General features: G+C 36.6%; 1 protein-coding gene across 1 annotated transcript in view; it reads right to left on the bottom strand.

The window, feature by feature from the left end:
- Nucleotides 1-24,995, bottom strand: part of ITPR2 (inositol 1,4,5-trisphosphate receptor type 2) — a 487,108-nt gene that overhangs the window by 347,192 nt on the left and 114,921 nt on the right. Inside the window, exon 10 of the mRNA XM_063115575.1 lies at nt 11,598-11,651. Coding sequence (XP_062971645.1) covers nt 11,598-11,651 — 54 coding nt within the window. The remainder of the gene's footprint in view (nt 1-11,597; nt 11,652-24,995) is intronic.

The raw sequence follows: 24,995 nt of genomic DNA, 5'->3' as shown, positions 1-24,995 counted from the left end.
GAAGAAACAGTGCGTTGAATCATCTAGATTTCACAAACTGAAGTGTCTGAGGGTTCAACTCTCAAAACATAACTCGGACATTGACTAGGGAGGAGGGGAATTGACAGCAATCCCATTCAGTTCATCAGCTTCTTCTACTAGATCCAAGAACGTACTATAATAGCATAAAAAGTGAAATAAGAGGAGATCGTCACACACAAAAGCCTTCATGATGACGTGAACTGGGTCACTATTTCCAGCACATCCTTCCATTTTAAGCAGGCAACAAGATTAACGATTATGTATTTTTACTTGAACTTCCGTAAGTCCCAATGCCCCATAGAAGAAATGGATGCACACACACAAAAAAATGTAGCACAGCAAATGCAATATAAGCTTGGTAATGGATAAACATAGACACTCATACACAGTTATTAAAAAAAGTGAAATTTGGAAATAAGAGAGAGAGAGAGAGAGACTGCTATACCCTCACAGGAAGGTGAACAAAAGTGGGGAGAAAGGATCTGCTGAAAGGCAAATGAGAGCAGTCTCTATTCATCAACAAGTGTTTATTTAACGACTGCTGAGACAAAACATTATACCTGATCACTCTAAAACATTCACCCGGAGTCCCACTCTCCCCTCCCCCCAAAATTGTGAATATCATTTTCCTGGGGTCAAAAAACACTTGCAGTTTCATTTCTGGTCTCTTCTGTAAATGGTGCACAAACTGGCAGCACCACTGAACTGTGAATGGAAAGAGGGGACTGCCAGGGTTCCTAAACAGGAGCAGGATCGTTATCTGCTACATCCCACACAGCCCAGCTGCACCTGGTAGCTCTTGTCATCTTAAATTTACATGCCTTCCACAGAAACCAAAATTCAGGGTTAAATGAAGGCAGGAGTTTGGCAAATTCTCCCCAAGTGGCTTGACTCCCCCTAACAATTGTTTCTAAACATATCAGTACATGTGAACTATGTTTATTGATCAGAAAAAGGCAGAAAAAGGCATACTTAACATACAAGTGGTCTTCAAAAAGTTCATGGAAGAATTCATGGTATCCTCTAATTCAATTTTTCCATGAACTTGTTGAAATACCCTCCTACTATACATTATATGGGAGTGTGGGTACGTAGGGAAGAGGAAAATGCAGAAACAGTGAACAAACTTACTTCTGAATCTACACAAGGCTTTTCACGATACCAAACACATTCCCTTGGTTGTTCCCACTAATCTTACAACAGAAATTTGAGAGTCAGAAAGGTAAGCAATATCATTTCTGTTTAACAAAGAGATGAGAGCAGTTTCCCACAGGAGATGAAGGATGAGGAAAGTGGGGGAAGAAGGGGACAGAACAGAAGGGAGAGGAGGAGAGGGAGACGTGAGCGGTGGCAGTGAACACTCACCCCGAACTCAATTGGCCAGAGGCCTGGCCTGAGCCCATAAACACTGGATGAGTCACTCCTCCAAGGGTGGACATGAACTCAGGACTAAGAACCTCTCAAATCTTCTGAAAAAATTCTCTTGAGTCATGAGACCTACATTCACAGTGATTTCATTGACAACATGGAAGTCTAAGAATTAAAGACAAAATCTATAAGGGGCAAAAACACCCTCTCATTCTGCAAGAAGAAAAATCTAAATGTCTTTAAACAATCCAATAATAAGAGTAGTCTGTCCAGACAAATGAGTTGGGGGAGATGGCCGCTTAGGAGGCCTAATAGCTTAAGATCATGGAATCTCAAGCTTGCTTGGGAAGGGTCTTTGGAGATCATCTGTGAGCTGAAAAGACTTCTTCCCAAATAATTCTGTCAGCAGCTAGTCAAGTGAGATTCTATTGCTTGTAATTTATTACATTGGGTTCTTAAAGACATTTTGGTTTCCAACTATTCCCTGTAGAAATTTAGACAGCCTTTTGTAACAGTTTTATTTTCTGCATTTCAATTCTCACAATGGGTTGAGAGCAAGATCCTGAAGGAAAGACAACTAGTTGGAATGAAAAGGTAGGATCAGGGGGAGGAGACAGTAAGGAAAATGAGTGTGGCACACTAGAAGGAAAACAGGAGTGTGCAAGAAAAATGGCCTATAGTCCAGTTTTACTGCAAGTTCTTTTTATTGGCAGGAAAGAAAACAGTGTCTAAAATATGTGTAGCTTAGTAAGGACTGAATGCTACAAGTTAGACATTATTATCCCATTTTGCAGATGAGCAAACTGAGGGTCTAGAGGCCAAGTTCACATAATTATTACATGGTGGAGCTAAAAATCAAATCTTGCTCTGGCTGATTCCACAGTCCTTACTCTTAACTATTAGGCTACAGACAGAGAGTATGATAATCAAGAAGCTCCCAGAAAACCATCATCTAACAACATGAAGAAGAAAAACATAACTGACTCTACACGTTTGTCTTTTTTTCCCTCAACTTTTGTGACCACCTATTGCTGGATATACTGGGTTTTTAACATATAAAAGAAAACAAGATGCCCAGAAAAGCCCAGGACCAGATGGCTTCACAGCTGAATTCTACCAAATATTCAAAAATTAATACCGATCCTTCTTAAACTCTTCCAAAAAATAGAAGTAGTGGGAATACTACCAAACTCATTTTATGAGGCCAGTACCACCTGATACCAAAGCCAGACAAAGATACCACAAGAAAAGAAAAGTATAGGCTAATGTCTCTGATAACCATAGAGGCAAAAATCCTCAATAAAATACCAGGAAACCAAATTCAACAATACATCAAAAAGATTATACACCATGACCAAATGGGATTTATCACCGGGATACAAAGTTGGTTTAAACATTAAAAAACAACCAGTGTGATATACCACATTATCAGAATGAAAGATAGAAACCACATGCTCATCTCAATAAGCTCAGAAAAAGCATTTGACAAAGTTTAACATCCTTTCATGATAAAATAAAAAACTCTCAACAAAGGAGGTATAGAAGGAAATTTTCTAAACATAATAAAATCCATTTATGAAAAGCCCACAGCTAATATAATTAATGAGGAAAAACTGAATATTTTTTCTCTAAGATACGATACAAGGCAAGAATGTCCATTCTTACCACTTGTATTTAATGCAGTAGTGGAAGTATTAGGAAGAGCAATCAGACAAGAGAAAGAAATAAAAGTTATCTAAATTGATAAGAAATAAATAAAATTATCCCTTTTTGCTGGAGATATGATCCTATATATAAAATATCCTAAATTCCACTAAAAAAAAAATGTTACAACTAATAAATGAACTCAGTAAAGCTGCAGGATACAAAATCAAAATACAAAAATCATTTGCATTTCTTAACATTAATAATGATCTATGTGAAAAAGAAGTCAAGAAAACAATCCCATTTATGACAGCATCATAAAGAATAAAATACTTAGAAATAAATTTAACCAAGGAAGTAAAAAATCTGAACACTGAAAACTGTAAAATATTGATGAAAGAAATTGATGAAGATACAAATAGATGGCAATATATCCCATGTTCATGGATCAGATATTGTTAAAATGTCCATACTGCCCAAAGCAATATGCAGATTCAGCACAATCCTTATAAAAATTCCAATGGCATTTTTCACATAAATAGAAGAAACAATTCTAAAATTTGCATGGAACTACAAAGACTTTGAGTAGCCAAAACAATCTTGAGAATAAAAAGCAAAGTTGGAAGCATCACGCTTCCTGGATTACTACAAAGAAATAATAATCAAAACAGTATGGTACTGGCATAAAAGCAGACACACAGACCAATGGAAAATAATAGAGAGCCCAGAAATAAACCCAAGTATATATGGTCAACTAATTTTCAACAAGGCCACCAAGATGATACAATGGGAAAAGGATGGTCTTCTCAATAAGTGGTGCTGGAAAAACTGGATATCCACAAGCAAAAACATAAAACTGGACTCTTATCTAACATCATACTCAAAAATCAACTCAAAAAGGTTTAGAGTCCTAAACATAAGACCTGAAACTGAAAAACTGTAAGAAAATGTAGCGGGAAAGCTCCTTGATATTGGCCTTGAGGATTTTTTGGATCCACCAAAGCACAGGCAACAGAAGCAAAAATAAACATCCAACTAAAAAGCTTCTCACAGCAAAAGAAACAATTAACAAAATTAAAAAAGAAGCCAACAGATTGGGAGAAAATATTTGCAAACTGTGTACTGGAAAAGAGGTTAATATCCAAAATTTATAAGACACACACAACTCAATAGCCAAAACACAAATAACATGATTTTTCAAAGAAACTGAACAGACATTTTTCAAAAGAGGACATACAAATGACAAATAGATACATGAAAAAAAATGTTAAACACCACTAATCATCAAGGAAATGCAAATCAAAACCACAATGAGATATTAATCACCTCACACCTGCTAGAACGCCTATTATCAAAAAGACAAGAAATAGTACTGAGGAATGTGTGGAAGAAAAGGAGATCTCTACACTGCTGGCAAGAATGCACATTGGTGTAGCCACTGTGGAAAACAACATGGAGGTTCCTAAAGAAGTTAAAAATAGAAGTACTATGTGACCCAGCAATTCCTCCTCTGGGTGTGTATGCCCAAAGGAAATAAAATCAGCACCTCGTAAAGAAATATGCGCCCTCACATTCACTGTAGCATTATTCACAATAGCCAAGACATGGAAATGACCTAAGTATCTATCGATGGATGAATGAATAAAGAAATTTATGATATATATATATACACACACGCACAATGAAATATGATTCAGCCTTTAAAAAAGGAGATCCTGCCACTTGCGATAACATGAATGAAACTAGAAGACATTATACTAAGTGAAATAAGCCAGGCACAGAAAGAAAAACACTGTATGATCTTAATTATACATTGAATCTAAAAACAAACAAACAAAACACCCTAGAATACACAGAAACAGAGAGAACAAAGAATAGAATGGTGATTACCAGTGATGGGGGGATGGGAAGATGTACATAAAACAGTACAAAGTTTCAGTCATGTAGGATGAGTAAGTCCAGAGATCCACCGTACAGCATGAGGACCACAGTTAATAATATTATGTTGTATGATGGAAATTTGCTAAGAGTGCTGATTTTAGGTACTTTTACCACACACAAAAAAGGTAACTATGTAAGATGATGGGTATGTGGATTTGCTTGACCATAGTAATCTTTTCACTATGTATATTACATATCGAAATATCATATTGTACACCTTAAATATATACAATAAAAAAAGGAGGGGGGAGAGAGGGAGAGAAAGAGGGAGGCTGGGAGGGAAGGAGAAAAAAACTCAATAGTGTTTTGTTTCTATACCATGTGTTCTACACCATGCAGCTCAACATGAAAATCCAAGTATTAGGGAGGAATTAGTAAAGGGCCATGAAAATCAACTACATTGTATATTGATACATAAGAAAGAAAAGAAAAGAAAATCCAGTTATTATACTAAGATATGGATGACAAAAAAAGCTGTTTTCCCTGGATGCTCTGAAATCTAATGGTGACACAGAAACTTCACTGCTATCTGACTGCAGATAGTTGGAGCAAGAAGGCCTGAACAAGGTCTATGCAAGCCCCTTTCACAAAGCCCAGTAAAATGCCATGTGCAAGTGGAATTCCTTCTCAAGTTTAAAAATTGTACTGACATCTGATGCTGAAGAAGGTAATGATCATGAAGAAGAAGGCAGACAAAGAGGAGGAAGGAGGAGGAGGTTGAGGAGGAAGTGATAACTCTAGAAGAAAGAAAGGGAGGTTTGTTTCAAATTAAATCCTCAGTAACATGAAAACTTAGGGGGAAAATAGACCACGATAATTAATCACAGAGAAATATTATAAAAGACCTCTTTTCTGGATTTTGCAGTACTATTGCAGCCAAAAGAAGGAATCAAGAAGATTGCCTCAGATTGTAAAAACACGAAAATTATGGCTAAGATCTGTCTTTTATAGAAATAACCCAAAGGAATTTTGTGAATATGTAGGCAATAGGATTTGGGCACAATTGGCTTAAATGGAATATTGAAAAGGCACAATTAAAACATGGTTTTAACTAAGGAAAATAAAATTTGATCAATTATATTTAACCATGTTTAAAGAAAGACTTTATTAACAGAAGATCAGTATAACCTGAATAAATGGAAAGTCAGTGAGTAAGAATTCACCAGTGTCTCTCCATCATTGCCTAGTGCAGATGCAACTAATGAGTATGCCAGTTTTCTTGGAAGAATACTATAGCTCTAAAAGGAACATGTGTCATCTAATTTCCTGAGCCTCCTGCACACCAATCTTCTAATTATAATTTAGCTTTTGATATAGATTTTTCTTCAACAAAAATGCATTTACTGACCCAACTATTTAGATCTACTTAGCAATTGAAAGTTGGCAGTGTGGTTTATATATCAGTTATTTGTGAGTTCATTTAGCAGAAGTCAATCCTGCTGCATTCATTCTCCTTTTGAAAACTAATAAAAAGAATTTTCTAGACTTATAAAAAAAGATCAGATCCAGGTTCCTAGAGATGGCTCCCCTAACCCACCCTCCTCAGTAATGTCTCCCTGTAAGGGCCCAATAAGAGCAGCCAGGGGCCTTTCTGTTTTGACACTTTCATACCACAACAATGAGAATCTTTTCCAGACAGAAAAAAACTCACTAATTAGCGTTAATTAAAAGTGGTCACTCTGAATTATTCATACCATTTAGGCTTGTGGTTTTATTTTAATTACATAGGATAAGTGGAATGTACTATTCTACCCTTAAAGAGTTCACTTAGGTTCTTGGAAAACAGCTTTAATGAACAGAACAGTTTCATTTATAAATAACATAACAATGATTTATGTGTGAATAAGAACTTCTAAAATGTTTAGAAGTTTTTTTAAAACAGTGCTGTAGTCTTAAGCATTCTCCTTTTAATTTCTTATACTGTTAATATGCTTTACACACTCTCCTTCATAAATAATTTGACAGTAAACCTCAAGCAAGCCCCTTGGAATTTTTAACTAATGCAATCTGAATGAGGAATTATGAGTAATTATAAGTATACAATTTTTAATGTATGAATCAAGTTTCAATATAGAAGTCAATATTATATCTTTATAACATGAAGACAATTCTGCTTGAAATTGTGTGCTTGTGGCTTTTGTTGATAAACGCATATCGATTTTTAAGTAAGAAAAAAGACAGAGAAACACAACTCACCCACACAGAATTACAGAAGCACAATGCCTTCCTTCGTGCATCATAAAAATACGTTAAGGTACAACAGAGCTTAAACAAGTATTAAATTTAACATCAGCTCGCTCTCTGAATCTCGCTCCACTTAGGGTAATGCGGGGCCTCAGAATGTTAACCTAGTCTACGGCGCTCTTAGCAAAGTAACATTTTTCACTCAGAAGGAAAGGCACAGAGCCTCTCAGGTTCTACAAGGAGAAAATCCCTTCTGAAAAGTCAGCAGGGTAAACTCAGGGCTCTGCTTGCTTCTCCTGCCATCCTGGGGCCTGCAGGTGGCGGCACAGCCGTTAGCCCCCAAGAACACCTCCTCTGTTGACTCTTGTGAGTCATCAAATTTTTAGCAGAGACATCACGTTGCAATTCTGTTGCTGGAAGCCAGAGACATTCTGTCAGGAACAACGTCTGCGTGTTCGGAGCTGATTCAGACCTGCGTGCGGCCACCACAGCATCTGATGCGCCGCATCTGGGTTTGTGCTCACATCCTCTCGTGGCTGACTTTATGTAACCACACACAGCACTGCCACTGAAAGCTGCAAGCGCCTGTTCTCTCGCCAGGGTTCCTTAACAAGCTGTTAGTATCAGACGAATTCTTAAAAGGACCCATTTTCTTTCTTCTCCTGGTCTCTTTACCACGGATGAATATATACTAAAACCCAAGGATATGTGGAGGTATTCTGTCAGAATCTGGTACTCAAGGAATTTTGGGGGTCTTTCAGAGTCTGGTACCTCCCCTCCCCAAATTCTACAGAATAGAATTTTCAAATACATTTCAGCAAAGTTTTCATGTATATGCACATAGGCTAGTGGTTCTCCACAGCAGGAAATTTTGCTCCCCAGGGGGCATGTGGCAATTTCTGGACACAATTTCATTGCCATGATTAGGGGGAGAGGGGACTGCTACTGGCAGCTAGTGAATAGAGGCCACAGATTCTGCTAAACATCCTACAATGCAAAAGAGAGCCCCACACCACAAAGAATTATTTGCCCCAATATGTCAAAATTGCTGAGGTTGAGAAATCTCAGCATAGACAAAAGACACTCCTCAAAAAACCGGGTCATATTCCACATAGAAATGATAACGTTAAGATGGATGGTGTTATTCCAAAAATTCCTCTTCAAAGAATCATTTGAAAAGATGCAGCCTTTCAAGGAGAAGAAACTAATGACTGGCAGGTTCCCAGCTGGGCTTGACGCAGTTCCAATGTTTACAGGGTCCCTGTGGATGCTGTACATTTGTAAGATTGGAAATAATAGACTCCTTTGTAGAATAAATACAGCAATTTGTGTCTTAATGGGTGCTCTGACACACTCTGTCTCATTTCAGTGGCACCATGCATTAACCTTTGAAACCTCAAAAATGGAAGGCAACATTTTGATAAAGGTTTCTAAATTACAGGAAAAAAATATTAACTGAGCATTAAATAGACAACATAAATTAAGAGAGAAAAAATTAGCATGGTTACAGTGAACTCAGTGTTCCTGGAACCCAGATCTGAGATGAAGCAGCATTGTTTAGGAAACTGATTTCATATTTCACAAGCTGGAGATAAACTCTAATGAAAACTCTGACAGAAAACTCTGTTTTCATCTTTAGACAGAAACGTAATTATTGTTATGTGGCAAATGGTCTATAAAATGAGAAGCCATATTGTCAGCTTTATAGTTCCATATTCTCTGTTTTGTTTACTCTCAAGCAAGGGATCCTGGAGAGGAAAAAAATTAAATCAAATGTCTCCATTTAGCTGGATGTCTTTCTGAGATGACAGATGAGAACCAGTCATAAACTTCTACAGCAAAAGCAGACCCACTTGCACTGTGTGCAGTTAAAGTACTGCTCGTATGATGGGGAGCAATAATCAGCCACAATGTATATCGACAAAATAAAATTTAAAAAATAAAAAATAAAAAAAAAATAAAGTACTGCTCGTGAAAACTGCTTAACCAGAAGAGCATTCTTCCTCATCTTCAGAGGTGAACAAAGAAATTGTGTTTTGAAATAAAAAGGAAAAAAGTCATACTCGCCAGCCACCCAAAAAAAAGAAAAAAAAAGGAAAAAACTATCAAGTCTAAGTAAAAGCTTGATTAGCACAAAGAGTGAACTTCGCCGTGGATTTATTACTTCTTTATATTTTCTGTGCTGCTCTCTGTAAACCCTCATACTCCCACTTCATTCTCCTACTCTGCTCTGCCCAGAACCATCAGTAGCATCACCACATATTATGTAGCAGAAACGAGAAGAGCACAGAAATTTAATTCATTTGCACAATTTGAAGATTTGATATGATGCTCTTTTCATAGAAACGACTTAAATTTTTAGCCTACTAACATCTTTCATTCAAAGAGTTTCCATTTGTCTGATCTCATTTTGTCCTCATGGCATGCAAGGGAGGTATGTAGGGCAAACTTCTTCACCTCATTATATAGGTGAGGAAACTGAGTCTCAAGAAAGCTATCTGACTTGTCCAAGGCCACATAAGTTCATAGTGGTGCTAGAAGTGGAGCTCTTTTGGCCGTACACCATGCTGAAGAAGACACAGGGAATATTATAAAAATAAGCTTTGAGAAAGAGAAAAGCAGACTCTGACATCCATCAGGTGGCCTGGTGCTCTCAGCTAGATCCTGGTGTTCTCTGTTGAACATGAACAATTTCACAGAACATCAACATCGGACAAGGCCACTCTGACTGTGATGAATGAAGACAAAACAAGACTACTCCCTAATCATGTCTGAACACAGACAAAATATGAATATTGTCCAAGGTACAAAAATGACTAAATATCCCTCTCCCCCAGCTGTTATGTGTGACCGGCTTCTTTAGCCATTACAACTTTAGCCTGTCTTTGCCCTACAGGTAAAATTTATTAAGATACTCATCAGCATTCCTACCCACAGCAAAGTCCCACTTCCTGAAATCCTTCCCCAAATTATCTTTCACCAGCCCAAATCCCATAATAAGTTCTTCCTAACATGCTCTTACTGAGATGCCCCACATTTCCCCCTAGTGTGTGTGCTTTCTTGCAGCCATGAGTAATCAACCCGACTTGTTCAACTACAGGTGTGTTCCTGGTGGCCTCTGGCTGGAGACCACTACAAGCCTTTAGTAAGAACAAAAGAAGCCATGATTCATAATCAGCTTGTTAAACTTGGTTACTGACAGCAATTTCCTAAATCATAGGAAAGTAAGAACCCAACAATCCTGGGGCAGCCATTTGAAAACCAACAGGAGAAGAGCCCACCCAGGATGATAAAATTAAATTTTGAATATAAGATCCAATTGATTGAATAAACGTACCTCTATGCTTAGGACCATTCTGACACAAATTAAAGGTTTCATTGGGCCAATGACCTGACACTCAGGTTTATTTCTATTGCAAGCCTCATAGTCAGATGGAGAGGAGAGTCAAGCAGGACTGAATCAAGTCCAGAAAGTATGATTTGATTCACTTCCCTCATGTCAATATCTTCATAAAACATAAAGCTGTGTACCAATGCAAAGACTTTAATTAAACATTGCAACTCCTCTCATTAAAAGTTGGAACATTGAGTGTCGCAGCAATAATACCTACCAATTTCAAAAGGGATTGCTAAATTCCTAAGAAAATTGAACTAAAGACTGTGTCTATATTACATCAAAATATCTGGTTAAATTTCTAACAAAAATAATTTTTAAAAAAACCTTTCATCAACCAGAAAAGGTTTGTCTGCATCCCACCAAATTGCCCCTCATTTCTGAAATTTTGATTGACTAAAGAAGTTATATTGTTGGGGAGCAATAATCAGCCACAATGTATATCGACAAAATAAAATTTAAAAAAAAAAAAAAAAAAAGAAGTTATATTGTCACCATGAAGTCATATTCTTTATACATGATAATAAAATGAGCATGGTAAATAATAATAAATATTTTCAGGAAAATTGCCTTTAAAATAAGATTAAGATGTTTTTTAAGTAGCACACTTTAGAATATCAGAAAAATCGGTCATCTAGCTTCTCGATGCTTCAATTTCTCCACAAAAACAGAACCCAAATTATTTTGACTCCAAACGCAGTGTCCTGTTGATATTAATATTAATATCACACCATAATCCCATTTCTCCTTCCTAATTTCTTTGCACATCTAAAAACTAAACCTGTACCCACAGTATCTCCTAGATACCGATGCCTCCAGTGCTCTACCATAAATGGCCTTCAAGTTGCTAGAAATCTCCCTAAGCACCTATCTATTGAACATCTTCTTATAATATAAGCCATATCATCCTTTATCTTTGATCTTTGAACCATACATAGCCTCTACTCATGGAATCTCCCTCAGAGACCCTACTCTACTAGTTTGCTATTAAATTTTCAATTATAAAAAATAAGCAACTATATTGGGGATTTGTTGGGGAAAAAACAATTCTACTCACATTTTTTCCTTCATTTTGGGCATCTCGATAATCAGGATTAAGCTAAAAAACAAAACAAAACTAGTTTTGAATTGCGATTAAAAGCACATTAACAAGACCAGTGATCTTTAACTCAGTTCACTGTTATACCTTTAACTAAGTTTAATATAAAAAGAATCTAAGAAAGAAAACATCAGTAAATATGACAATTCAAAACATTACCGTCAAACCACAGTTGCAGGAGACAAGGGCTAAAATGCAATGTTGGTTTATGTCAGAACTGTTTATACCAGGCCTTGGTTTATATCAGAATTTCTGACAGCTTTGAACAAGGGAGAGCTGACAATCTTACCTCCTCTGGGGAAGCGTTCAAGAGATTTCACCACTTTACCCACCACAAAAACTGCCATTTGCCAATAATTCAGATACCAACTTTTGAAAATAGACCAAATGAAAGTTTTAACAATGATTCAAGATCATGCTCCATATGCTATCCACACAAGGGAATGAATATGGAGCAAAAGAGAAGCTATGTGTCAGATATGTCAGCTAATACATGCGGACTATTGAAACTCACAAACAAAAATACATGTCTTCAGGCTTCGATAGTGGAGTTTAGGGGTATTTCCAATGAGAAAAAATTAGTTCTGGATATGTTGAGTGTTGACCCATGCATCTCCAGTTAGTTAGAATCTTGACTCCCACCAGCCTCAAAAGGATGTTAGTTGTACTGAAATAACTAGTCGATAATTTGTAAAACAACAGATTTAGAAGACATTTTTCTTCAAATAATAAGTATTCCAATTAAATTTAATCACTTTAACGTCAATCAATTGGTACATACAATGGTTAATCCCAAGTAGTTAAAATTACCACTTAAAATGTAAAGTCAGGAGACATTCTCAAAATGATATTTGGCTAGTAGCTCTGAGAACTGCCCCTACAAGCTTATCATTAAATATCAACAAAGGTGCTGGGGGGAAAAAAAAAAAAAGCAGAACAAAACAAAAAAAACTCTCAATCTCGTTGAGAACTAAGGCTGAAAAACAACCTACATTCCAAATCTTCAATGAATTGACGCAAATTATAAAGCAGAAGGTTCTGAGGGAAAGGCAGGTAACTACCAGTTTTTATCTTGTGGCTTACTTCAACCTTACTTCACAGTAGTGGCCATGGGAACAAAGTAAAGAAGATACTTGCTGTGGTCCCACTATTTGTCCACTGACTCAGAGACCCAGAGAATTTACCAACCAAAAACCTACACAGAAGGGTTTCTACATTGCTGAGAAGCTGCTGGTAGATCAAGCAGAAAGTTGTTTCCCCAGTTTACCCCAATCACTGTCCCACTACCTGTCTCTATCTTCTCATGACCAGACAGACACTACAGTCCTCAAAAAAAAAAAAAAAAAAAAAAATGGGGCAGAAGCGCAGGGAGCAGATGATGGCCCAGGGCCTTCTGAGAAGTACTGTGTGAAGAGAGGGGAGACAAGAGAAAGAACCGGGGATGCTGTGTGCTGGAATTGCATTGCCTGAGAATATAGAAACAGCAGGAGTGGAAGGCAGAAGCAATTGCCACAGAGCCCAGGTACATAGAGCCAACGTCTGCTACAACTGGGAGCTGCACTGGAAATGCGCTCATCAGTCTCCCTGCAGCTGAAGATTAAGAAAGAGGGCTGAATTGTCACATTAGAGAATTTAAAAATAGAACAAAAGAACAAGGACAATCCATTCAACCCATCTGTGTCTACACAGAGCTCACTCATCTAAGGATGATAAAGAAGGAAGAAAGAAAAAACCTAAAATGGGACTGGTGAAAAAGTATGTTAGAACAAGGGAAATTCTTTTTTGGAATCTTTCTGAATGGTTTCTATGTACTGACGCAAAATAAATGTTCAGAAAATGGTTTGGCATACTCAAGAAAGTATAAGTAAACATGACCTCTGTGTAAAGACAACAGAATAACATGAACAGCTAAAAAGATAATAAGTATATGTGTATGTGTGTTTGTATAAAATAATATAAAAAGAATTTAAACATTTTTTAAAGTTAAGGAGAATTTCAATAAAAATGAAAACATAAATATAAAATTAAAGTCCACACTGACGGCAATAAAAGGCATAGCTGATGCTGCAGAAAATGAATGATGCAGAGGACCAGAAGTTGAACAGCCACCCCTCAATACAGAGGAAAAGCATAGAGAAATGAAAACTAAGGAAAAGAAAAGAAAGTAGTAGTGGAGGACCAGCGAAGGGACTATCAACAAATTCATGATCAGGGTACTCAAAGGGAAGAAAGAATAAGTAGAACACAAGCAATAATCAAAGATAATAGAAATAAAACTTCTCATCTGAAGAAAGAACCGTGTATGCAGAGGCTACCCTATTCCAGGAAAATCAACTAAAACAGATTGACACATTCATTTGAAGATTATGAGGGGGAAAAGGAGAGAAAACAATGCTAGGGACATAGAAGAGAGCCAGAAATTAAGCTCAGGTAAAAATGCACATCATGCAATAGGAGAATGAATACACAAAATGTAATATATTTAAACACTGGGCTACTGCTCAGCAAAAAACATGAAGATGCACTCAACAGCACGGCTGGACCTCAGAAACACTGAGTGGAGGAGGCCAGGCTCAAAAAGAATGGACGCTGTGATGCCCACTCCATGAAACATAAGAACAAACACAACTAAACTATGAAACAAATCAGAAAGTGAGTGGGGACAGAAGGGAGGGGAGTGGACAGAAAGCAGTACCCATCCAGGAGTCACATGACAGCGGTCTCAGTTTTTAGAACTGACATGCAAGGCGGTAAGAAGACCCAAGTTGCCTGTTAGCGCTGGGCCAGCAGTTAGGGTGATGTGAGGCTGACCTTTCTTTTTCTACAGACTCAGACTCTACCTCAGACTCCTTAAATTCCCTTGAATTATGAGTAACAGAATTAGTTCCAAAACAGGATTAATCCTGCTTTAGATTCCAAGAGTGAAAGGTAGAGAGCCAAAGAATGAGTTAACTGGCCTCCTGTCTACTCATCAATCAAAGTCAAAAAACACATTTTTACTTGATAGTAAAGAAAATTCCAGCACAGTGCCCAGAAGGGATTTCTTTAGTCACCTATTTTAGTCAAGTATCACTGTAGTTTTTTTTTATGTGCTTTTTGTTTGAAAATTTTCAACTTTTCATTTTAAATTTAAAAAAAAAATCCGTACTAAAATTTAAATGCATTTACATCTAAAAGTTATGTAACATGCTTAACCAAGGATATACCTTAGGGTCAAAATTTTCATGCAATAAACCTTAGAATAGTTGGTTCCAGACACTGTAAAGTAAATTCATGCTGGAAATTCATGATATATCCATAACTAAAATGTATACAGAAACAGGAATCAACATACCTAAGTAAAACACAAAATAATGCATGCCCTCTGAAACTTAGATCATATTTTACCTCAAAGACAACGTTACTTTCTAAAATTCAGTCTTTATGTATGAGTATTTCACCACTTAGGATCATGCAGTTCAAACCCTGATTAGATGCCTGGGGGACTGGATTCCAGACTCTGCTCTATAAGGAAATACCAGGGGCCTTAAGAAAGGTCATCTAAACCCCACAGAACTCCATGTCCTCATCTTCGAACGAGGAAAAGTCTATGACTAAACCTTGATTCTATGTCAATAAAGTTTAAATGTTCATGTCTTTGGCAGCAATACTAAAAGATGGTGCAATACTAAAGGTGGTTTACCTCATCTGTGTCTCTCAGGCGGCAGTGTGTTTTTTTTTAAATAATTAACACAGAGTGATTACGTCACTAAATTCAGTAAAGTATAAAGAATAATAGTAATAATTGGAAGAGAAGGAGGAGGAGGTGGGAAAGGAGGAGGAGAAGCCACCCAAATAAATCTATGGCTATGTAAATTCATCAATATTAACTATTTGAAGGCCAAATAAAAATATGTTTTAAACTATACTGCTGCTTTTCTTCTCTAAGTATAATAACTGCAGTAGTTATTAAAGTGACTAGATGAAGGACAAATAGAAAAAATACTATTTTTAAAGAAGGGGGAAGAAGACATAGTCGTACGAAGCTTTCTGAATCTTTTAGAACTTTAAAGGAAATATTTCCTTATGTTGAAAAATAAATTATAAATCTGGCATTAGAGAAAGAGAACTAATATGCTATTCAATCATTTATTCAATAAATATTAATAGAGCATCTATAATGCGCAAAGCATTGTGGCGTATGGTATTTTAGCAAAGACAAAGAGAATACGGTCCTTGACCATAAGACCTTAAAATCTAGAAGGGAAAATAAGACATAAATACAGTTAGCTGGAATACAAAATAGAATGTGAGAAGAGATATAAGACAGGAATGAATAATTTATAAATAATATAGGTCAGAGGAAGGAGGGATCTGTGGTGGGCATATTTATTCAAGAATTATTCATGGAGAAGGTAGCATTTGAGATAAGCCTTGAAGGACGGGTAGAGTTTTAACTGGTGGATCAGGAAACAGGGAATGAGGAAGACAGGCGGTGCTGGAGCCAATGCCGTAAAGGTGAGAAAATAAGACTCGTTTAGACAAGACTCATAAATGTCATTAACGGAATGCTTTTTTATGTGCTTTTAAAGGCTAATTCATTTCACCTCACAATTATACTATTAAAAGAGACTCGCTTTTTTTTTTTTTACTTTAAATTTTTATTTATTATTAGCATATTTGTTCCCCACTTTACAGATGAGGCACCCAGGGTACATCAAGTGAAGTACTTTATGCAAAGTCATACCACTGCTGAGTGACAGCATTAGGAAGCACAGGTCTCAGAGGTGCGAAGCTCCACCTTTCAGCTACGGTAGCATATGGCTTCCTTCTTCCCTCCTGCCTCTGTAAAGCAGAGTGGGGTGACCCAGGGTGGGAAGGAAGATCAGCCTAGACCAAAGGGGCCTTTGAACCACAGGCTAAAGAGTTTGCATCTCATTCAGAAGATGCAAGGAGACAGATGACGAAAGAGTGAGACTAACCAAGTGCAGTGGTTCAAGCATAAGGTGAGAGGGCTCAAGCAAAAATAATATGCTGGAATGGAAAGGAGAAAACAGATGAGAAAGAGTCTGCAGAGACAGAATCAGAAGAATCTAAATCTGTAAACTGAAAGAGAAAAATATGTTTAACATGACTCTCAAGTTGTTAACCCTGAACTAAGAGAAATCACCATTTTGTGGGAAAATAATTCAATCTTACATACATTTATTGAGTTTATATGGTAATGGGATATCCAAGATCAAATTTATAGCTTGCTGCAGCCATGGAAGGGGGCTAGAGAGAGGGAATATAGAGACCCACTACTAATCTTTGAAGAATCTCCATTTAAATGACCAAAGAGGAACAGAAGGATGCCAGGTGTGGTGCAAGGGGGTAGAAAGAGAGAGAGTAACATCATAAGCACCTGGGCAGTGAAAGTCATGCTTGTTCCACGATGAGATGAAAGACACTGCACTCTTCCATCTAACACAAAGGCAAGGAAGCCGATCAAAAGTTTATAAACCCATAACACATGTTCATTTCCTTAAAAGAAAAATGTTACTTTTTTACAATGAAATTTGTTTTGATCAATTTTTATTATATCTAACATTAAAGTCATAAAATCTTCAGGTATGTATTTTAAAATAAGAGTGTGTTCCTCTTTCCAATGACTGGCTTTTCAGGGCCAATCTATTATTCTGACGGGGGAGTCTAGAAAACAAACGAAGAGAAAAATTACCTTTACTGAGTGTTTTTATGTGCCAAGCACAATTTCTATTTTGATATGTAATATTTATATGTGAGTAAATTTATATATCAAATTTAAATTATTATTAAATTATATTAAGTTTATTTATAGGATCTGGTATGTATGTTTGTCTATTGTACTTATTTACACATATACATACATATAAACCAGGCCCTTTTTATATACTACGGATGATACCTTTGATAGGAAACTAAACATACGAATACTTAAAACTATAGCCCTAATATTCATAAGATTTTATGCTAATGCACAGGTTTCCAGTACTAAGTTTTTAACTAATTAATTAAACCCAAAAGTTATGGAATAGTTAGGAAATAAGTGTTTACTGCCATCTGGTGGAAGTTTTGCCTATCTACAAACAAATAAACTACTTGTCTTTAAAAGGGCTATATAAAATCTTTATCAAAATTATTTTGCATTAATTGATCTATCGTTTTTTAGAAAGGATCATTAAATATTATCACGTTAGTAATAACCACAGTAAGAAAATGTAGAAAGCAGCGGATCAGAAGTTGTGCTTGATTTATAATTCTTCCCACGACTGTGGAAAAACTATTTTAATATTACCAAATCCCATATTATCCTGTTCAAATGTGATAAAATTATTTCCCCCCCCATAGACATAGTTGTGAACTCTCCTGCACCAATAAGTTAATACAAGTAAAAGATCTATGACAAAATGTCAACGAGTGTGCTGATAACTGTGCTGTGTAACTGAACACTCAAAAATATATGAATGTTTGCTTTCTTCCCTTCATGCCACCTAACTACAGATATGCCCCACAGAAAGTGACATGACAGGGAGACAGACTGATAATATGGCTCTGTATTATCCCATAAAGCCAAAATGTGTTTATTATCTTATACATACCATGTTCCTTGTTTTGTCCATGGGTTTGTAGAGTTGTAAATTTCTTTAAAAAATAATCTGAATTTCCTAAAACTATACTGTTGGAGATCTTTGCATTGAATAAGAGTCCATTTCTAAACCTAGTATCTTGCAGAGCAAAACCTAGTGTTATATCCTATCATTGTTCTAATTCCTAGATGTTTTCCACAATTCACACACACACCACACACACAATAGTGCTATTCTTAACCTACTTGCAATGTATGTGTTTTGTCTCTATAATTAGTCTACAGAATCTCCAGCATATGAAATGGTCTAATTTCCTTTGGATAGTGCCTCCTTCTCTTCTACACGAACCATAGGCTTATTACGTTTTTCTGAATAACTTAAACCCTAGTTAAGTGCTGGTTAAAACACAGTATCACGTTTAGGCACTCTACCTGTAATTAAGTTTTTAGATGATTTTTTTCTCATTTGTGCTTAGATTTAAGGTTGCAGTAGTTTAGACTTACTGTAAGATTTAGCATGGTCACCTACAAATGTTAATAATTTAAACATTATAAAAAACCAGTTATCTCAGTTGTGTATGTAGGATGGAAGCAATTGCTAAAGAGATATCAATGTCCCAATGATTGAGTTAATATAATTCTCCTCTAGACTGCAAACTCTTAGAGGACAAGGACATTGTGTTAATCATCTTTGTTTTCTTCACAGTCAAAATAGTGCTTCTACCTACTAAGCATTCAGTAAATGATTGTTTCATTTTACAATAATGATCAGGGTTTCTCAACCTTGGCACTATTGGCATTTTGGACAAGATTATTCTTTGTTAGGGGGGTGGGGGGCTGTCCTGTGCATTAAGGATGTTACATCCCTGGCGTCTACTCACTAGGTACCAGTAGCTCCCTCTCACCAATTCTGACAATAAAAATGTCTCCAGACATTGCCAAATTGTGCCAAATTCTCACCCTCAATTGAGAACCACTAACACAGATGAAGCAGTACTTTAGCATTTAGCCCTAACGCTGTCATTATATTGTTTTTTGATTTTGAGCAAAATAAATCACCTCTCTTGAGCCTGCATTTCCTTTCCCATAAAGTGAAATTATTGGATTTACAACAACAATCATAGTCCCTATGATTCATCCATTCAATTATCCAGTATTTACTGAATGCAAATTAAGCGTCAGACACTGCTCTACGCAGAAGGTGTCCAGTGGTGAGCAAAACAGGCAGGGAGGGGCCTTCCTCATAGGGAACAAAATAGTCATTGGGTAGAGAAACACCACACACAGGAGAATAAACAAATGCATACATAACTGTACACTGTGACAAGTCCAAAGAAACGCTATAAGCATTTCCTCCCTAAGTGGTGGATTTCTGAAATATCTCAAGAGGCTTATAGAGAATAATTGTGGCATTATTCAGAATCAAAGCATTTAAAATTCTAAAATGCTCAATAAATTCTAACTACACTGTATTACAAGACCACAAATTTATCCTCCAATTACTTGAGTTAAACTAAAATTTATAGACAACAGAAAACTATTTCAAGTATCTGAAAGTATCTTTATTTATCATATAGAAAATTTTATTATAGAAACTTAGAAAAATAAAAGCAACATATTTTTAAATGGTCTAACAATCCATGGCATGAATAGTCTTTTTAGCTATTCTTTTAGATAAGCATTCAGCATAGTTTATCCAACCGATTAAGAGTAATCTCATCCAAAATGTCTATTTTACAAATCATGGAAGTGACTGCTTGTGAGCTGCAGCTGACATGAACTGTATGGCAGATCATGAGATTTTACTGGAAGGATTTTTGATGTCTCCATGAGGCAGTATTTCCTATGTCAAAGCATAGGAGGTGATCTTTACCAGACAAACAGATTAAATAACTAAATTTTGCCCCCAAATACTTCCTCCCTTAAGTTATTTTACTGACAATGAATACTAGTTCTTGGTAATAATAATAATAAAAATAATAATAAAACACTACTGTGCATTTTCTCTCCCCTTCTTCTCCATGAAAGTAAAGGAACTTAACATTTATTGAACGGATACCTTTTACATACAAGGTGCTCTACACTCTCTATCTTCTTTAATTCCAGAATAATCCCATGTGATATATATTATCACCTTTTTTACACAGAAGGAAACTCAGGTCCAGAGAAGTTAAATATTTGCTTAAATTCAGATAGAGTGTAAGGTTTACATGGGATTTTTTTTCCACGCTATGCTTGTTTCTCTTTGCCACTGTGGCCAATACGAATATCATAAACTCAAAGGCAATTCAAGAATTACATAATCCAATTTACCAGGAATGCCTAAAGCAAATAAAAGTAATATTTTAAATTATAAACATGTCTGTTGAGGGAGGAAAAGCTGTGAGACAAGAGAGTAATTCCCTACTATATCCTGCTCTTCTGCTAGGTAATTCCTTTTAATGCAAAAACAGCATGATCCTCACCCATCTTATTTTTTTAAATAGATTTTATAAAAACCATCTAAGAGGACTCTTAATTTCCCTTTAACTCCTCCCTTGTTTCTCCCCGTTCATGGCCACGCTGTGAGCACTCAGCCTACACTCCCTTCTGTTTCCTGGCTTCCTGGGCATTCCTCCACTCCTGCATTCCGGCTTCCACTAAAAATGCTCTCAATAAAGTCACAAATGACTGTGTTCTTGCCAAATGCTGCAAATAGACTTTGTTCCTGACCTTTTCGGTAGCACTCCCCCCTTTCTGAGACTCTATCTTCCTTTGCTTGACATTTGTAATTCAGCCCATTTGATTTTCCAGTTGCTTCTCTGGCTTCTTAGGTTCCCAGTCTTCTGCCCACCCTTGAAAGATGATGCCCCTGATGGTTCCATCTTCAAACCTGTTCCACTCTCCTCACACTCCCTGGTGATCTTATCCATGCCATTTAAACTCAAATCTACTTCAGCCCTGGTGAATTCCCAAACTTCTAGAAGTTGTGAATCCTCTCCCTGTTAAGCACCTTCACCTGGACATTTCATAAGCACCTCCAATCAAACATACTCAAAATCAGATGGATTATTTCCCTCATCACCTTGGCACCTTTTCCCATTTTCCCCAAGTTGGTGAATGACATTACCAGTTTTCCAAAGCCAGAATCTTCCTTCTCCTTCTCCCCTAACATTCAATGGATTGCCACTCCGTTGATTCTGTCTCCTGAAAATGTCTTCAATTTTTCCCTCCTCGCCATTGCCGATGCCATTTCCTTGGCTCAAGTGCACACAATTCTTTGAAGGAGTCGTACCTGTCTCCTATCTGATCTCCCTGCCCCTAAATTCAATCTCTTCTAGAGATTCAACCAACTTTCTCTTTGGTGATAAAAATGTTCCATATCTGTTCTACCCCATATGGTGTGGCTACTGAGCAACTTGATATGTGGCTTTTGTGTCTGAAAAACTGACTTAAGTTTTATTTAATTTTAATAATATTAATTTTAATTTCATAGCCAACATGTGGCTAATTACTATATTAGGCAGTACAACTCTGGAGTGGTCTTCTTTAATCACAAATGTATTTATTGTACTCCTCCTTGCTTTAAAGATAGAGCCCATTCTCCTTAATTTAATACAAATGGCCTGAACTGATTGGCTACACTACATTTCTGGCCCTGTCATTCCCCTCCCACATTCTAGCAACACTTCCAAACTCACATGTCCTTGGTATCAGCCATATGAAACCAGTTGTGTGACAACAACTGACACTTGCGTCCAAGCTGTCCTCACTACCTGAACACCCTTACTCTCTTCCCATCTGCCTTACTCATCCATCAAGCAGCTCCTCCTAACACCTCCTGACCATTCCTTGTGCCTCCCTGGCCCCCACTACTAAAGAAGGGCCGCACTTTAGCACTGCTCTGTAAGTATGCCACTACTCATATTGCTATCATATATTTATCACATTGTACTGGGAGCTCAAGGGTAGAAATTATTTTTTTAATGAAGTCACCAATCTCTACCAAAGATTTGAAAATAGCTGTTCTTTCCCAGTCTCTAGGTGGCTACCAGGATAAACTTCCTTAAACTTCATTCCTATTACTAATTAGATCAAATCCAAAACCTTCCCTGAAAATCTTAAAGCAAAGGGATCTGTCATTCAGTAGTCCCTTTCACAGCTCCTTCCTTGGGCTAGGACTTGGTTTTTATGTTTTCTACATATGATTTGGACATTCCATGTCCCTGGAATGTCTCCTTGGCAACTTCTACAAGAATTGTCCTGTTATTTCTCTGCCAGTCCAAGTCTATTACTTTCTTTGAGAACAAGGGAAAAGTTCACCTCAAGTGAGAGCCTTCTCTCACTACTTTCACACTGACCTAACTTCACTTGCACACATAATTAGGCCTCCAAGATCTTGCCCGTGGCCAGGGTCGTTTTTGGTATGCTATCTTCTAAACTAGAAGATCAATTCTTTGAGGACAAAGACTGAGTCCTCTGCTTCCTCTGCTGTACCTGCCGCATTCTCTGCCATGCTGTGCATTTATCAGGCACTAAAGAAACATGTACCAAAGGTTGTGCAAAATCTTAAAGACGCTGTTTGTTGTTTTTATGAATTTCAAAAACAATCATGTCCATCTCTTGCATTTTCAACATACCAGTACGTGTGTCTTATTTTTTTAAATAATATCTATTAAAAATTAAAGAGAAAAACTGAAAAAAAGTAAAATGAATAGAAGCCATGGAGACTTTTCGCACCTAAGAAGAAGGGTGTAGTGAAATAAAACAAATAACACTAGGAGCTTGCAACTCAAAATGCTGGGAACCCCCTGTCCTATCTCAATGACATGAGTAATGCTTTGAAATTAAAGACGTGGTCATTTTTACAAGGCAATATGATATAAGGACAATCATTGCTTCTCAATGCTGTCAGAGGCTAGTTATCACCTATTTCCTAACTGGAAATCTATTTTTTATGAAGCTGTGGTGGCGACGGTCACTGTGACTTGGCCACACCTCTGTCATTTGCACAGCTTTGAGGACAAGCATCCTCAGACATATGAGTGTGCTGGGATCTTGTCTGAACTTAGCTGACACAGGAAATATAAAATCCCAACTTATGGATGTTGGTCAGTTGAGGCTATGATTGTATTTTGATGTTAGAATACTATACAGAAGAACCCATTCTGTTATACTAGTTAAAATTAATAGAAAATATATTCCTAGCTTTCAATTTTCAGGTATGGATTTAATGTTCAATTCTCCTTCTCTCACCTTGCTATAAAAAAAAAAAAATGTTACCTATAGTATTAAAGGCCAAAGAAAAGGTCCCCCAAATACACCAGACTCTTCAATGGACAAAATGGCATCTGGCATTTAAAGCAGCATTCTCTAGAGATAGAATGAAAGAGTCTTTCAAATTCTTTTCAGGGAATAATTGCCTTCCATTTTTCAATTTTTAATGAATTCATTTATGCATTGAGGTCTTGGATCTTCATCAAAGTTAATGAACAATTTAATTCTTAATAATCTAATCATTTGAATGCATCAAATTATACAAGTTTAATTACAGAAATTAACAAGGAAAACTAGTAATGTTCATCCCGTGTCAGTTTTCTACAGCATGTCAGTAGCTAAAAAAGCCATTGATTGAAAAGTGAATTAGAGAAAAAAAGCCACTAACATAAGATCCAAAAGGATTTTAGTCCTAACTTCTTATCTTTTATAGGACACCTAGATAGGCTTTTCTAATTTTTATTTTAGTCAAGATTCTCTATCTTACTGATGATTTTTGCCCCAAACAATTATTTTTCAAAAGGGTTACTTCAAAGAACTTATGGTATAAACAGCCCATAAATTGCAGAGCTGTATTTCATTTACTTGAGCAGTAAATAATGTATCGGATATTTATAAAAGTAAGAATAATCCCTATTTACCATATAACAAAATTTATCATGTTGGCATCACTTACTGGGTGTTTTCTATGAGACACACCTCCCGCCAAGAATTTTACCTCATTTAATTCTCTTAATAATCTTATTATATAAATATTGTGATTATCCCTATTATCCACAGGAGGAAATTGGAGCTTAGAGAGATTATTTGCCCAAATATGACTCCAAATGTTTCTCACAAACAAATCCTGAAATCTCCTTCTTCCCATCCTCTCATCTCATAGAAGCCTAAATAGCTTCTTTAGATTCATCCATTCATTCAAAAAATATTCATCAAATGCTTTCTAAGTGCCAGGCCTTGTTCTGAGTGCAGGGGACACAGTGGTGATGGGAAAGAAATTCCTACCTTCAGAGAGCATACATTCCACTGGCAGAGACAGTCAATCAAATAAAATGTACAATAGGTTGGACAGTGAGTGCTACAGGAAGATGATCACAGATTAGTAGGAGGACAAGGGTAATGGGATCGGGTGCTAATGTGGACAGGGGCCAGCATGCTCACAGAAACTGTAGGACCCGCTTCTATTCCTCACACCTTTTCCTCATCAATTCTCCATCCCCACCTCGTTCCTAACTCTTCCTCACATCCAAAACCAAAAGTTAGGTAAGTAATAGCAAAAATTCTAAAACCAAATTCTGATTTGAAATTTCAGAAGAAACTCTGAATTGAAAAACAGAAACAGAGTTGAGGAAAGGAGAATTAATAGCTATTTTCATATATCTGAAAAAGAATAGTTTTGAAATTATTTTTAAATTAGATAACCAAACCTTAATTAAAATCACTATTAAAACTTCTATAATGTTATTTCTCCCTACCCTTCATATCTGTCTGATTGTCAACAT

Source organism: Cynocephalus volans, chromosome 12 (genome assembly GCF_027409185.1).
Source record: "Cynocephalus volans isolate mCynVol1 chromosome 12, mCynVol1.pri, whole genome shotgun sequence".
In the NCBI taxonomy this organism is placed as follows: Eukaryota; Metazoa; Chordata; class Mammalia; order Dermoptera; family Cynocephalidae; genus Cynocephalus; species Cynocephalus volans.
Note: the sequence above shows the minus strand (reverse complement) of the source record. Positions and strands in the feature narration are given on the sequence as shown.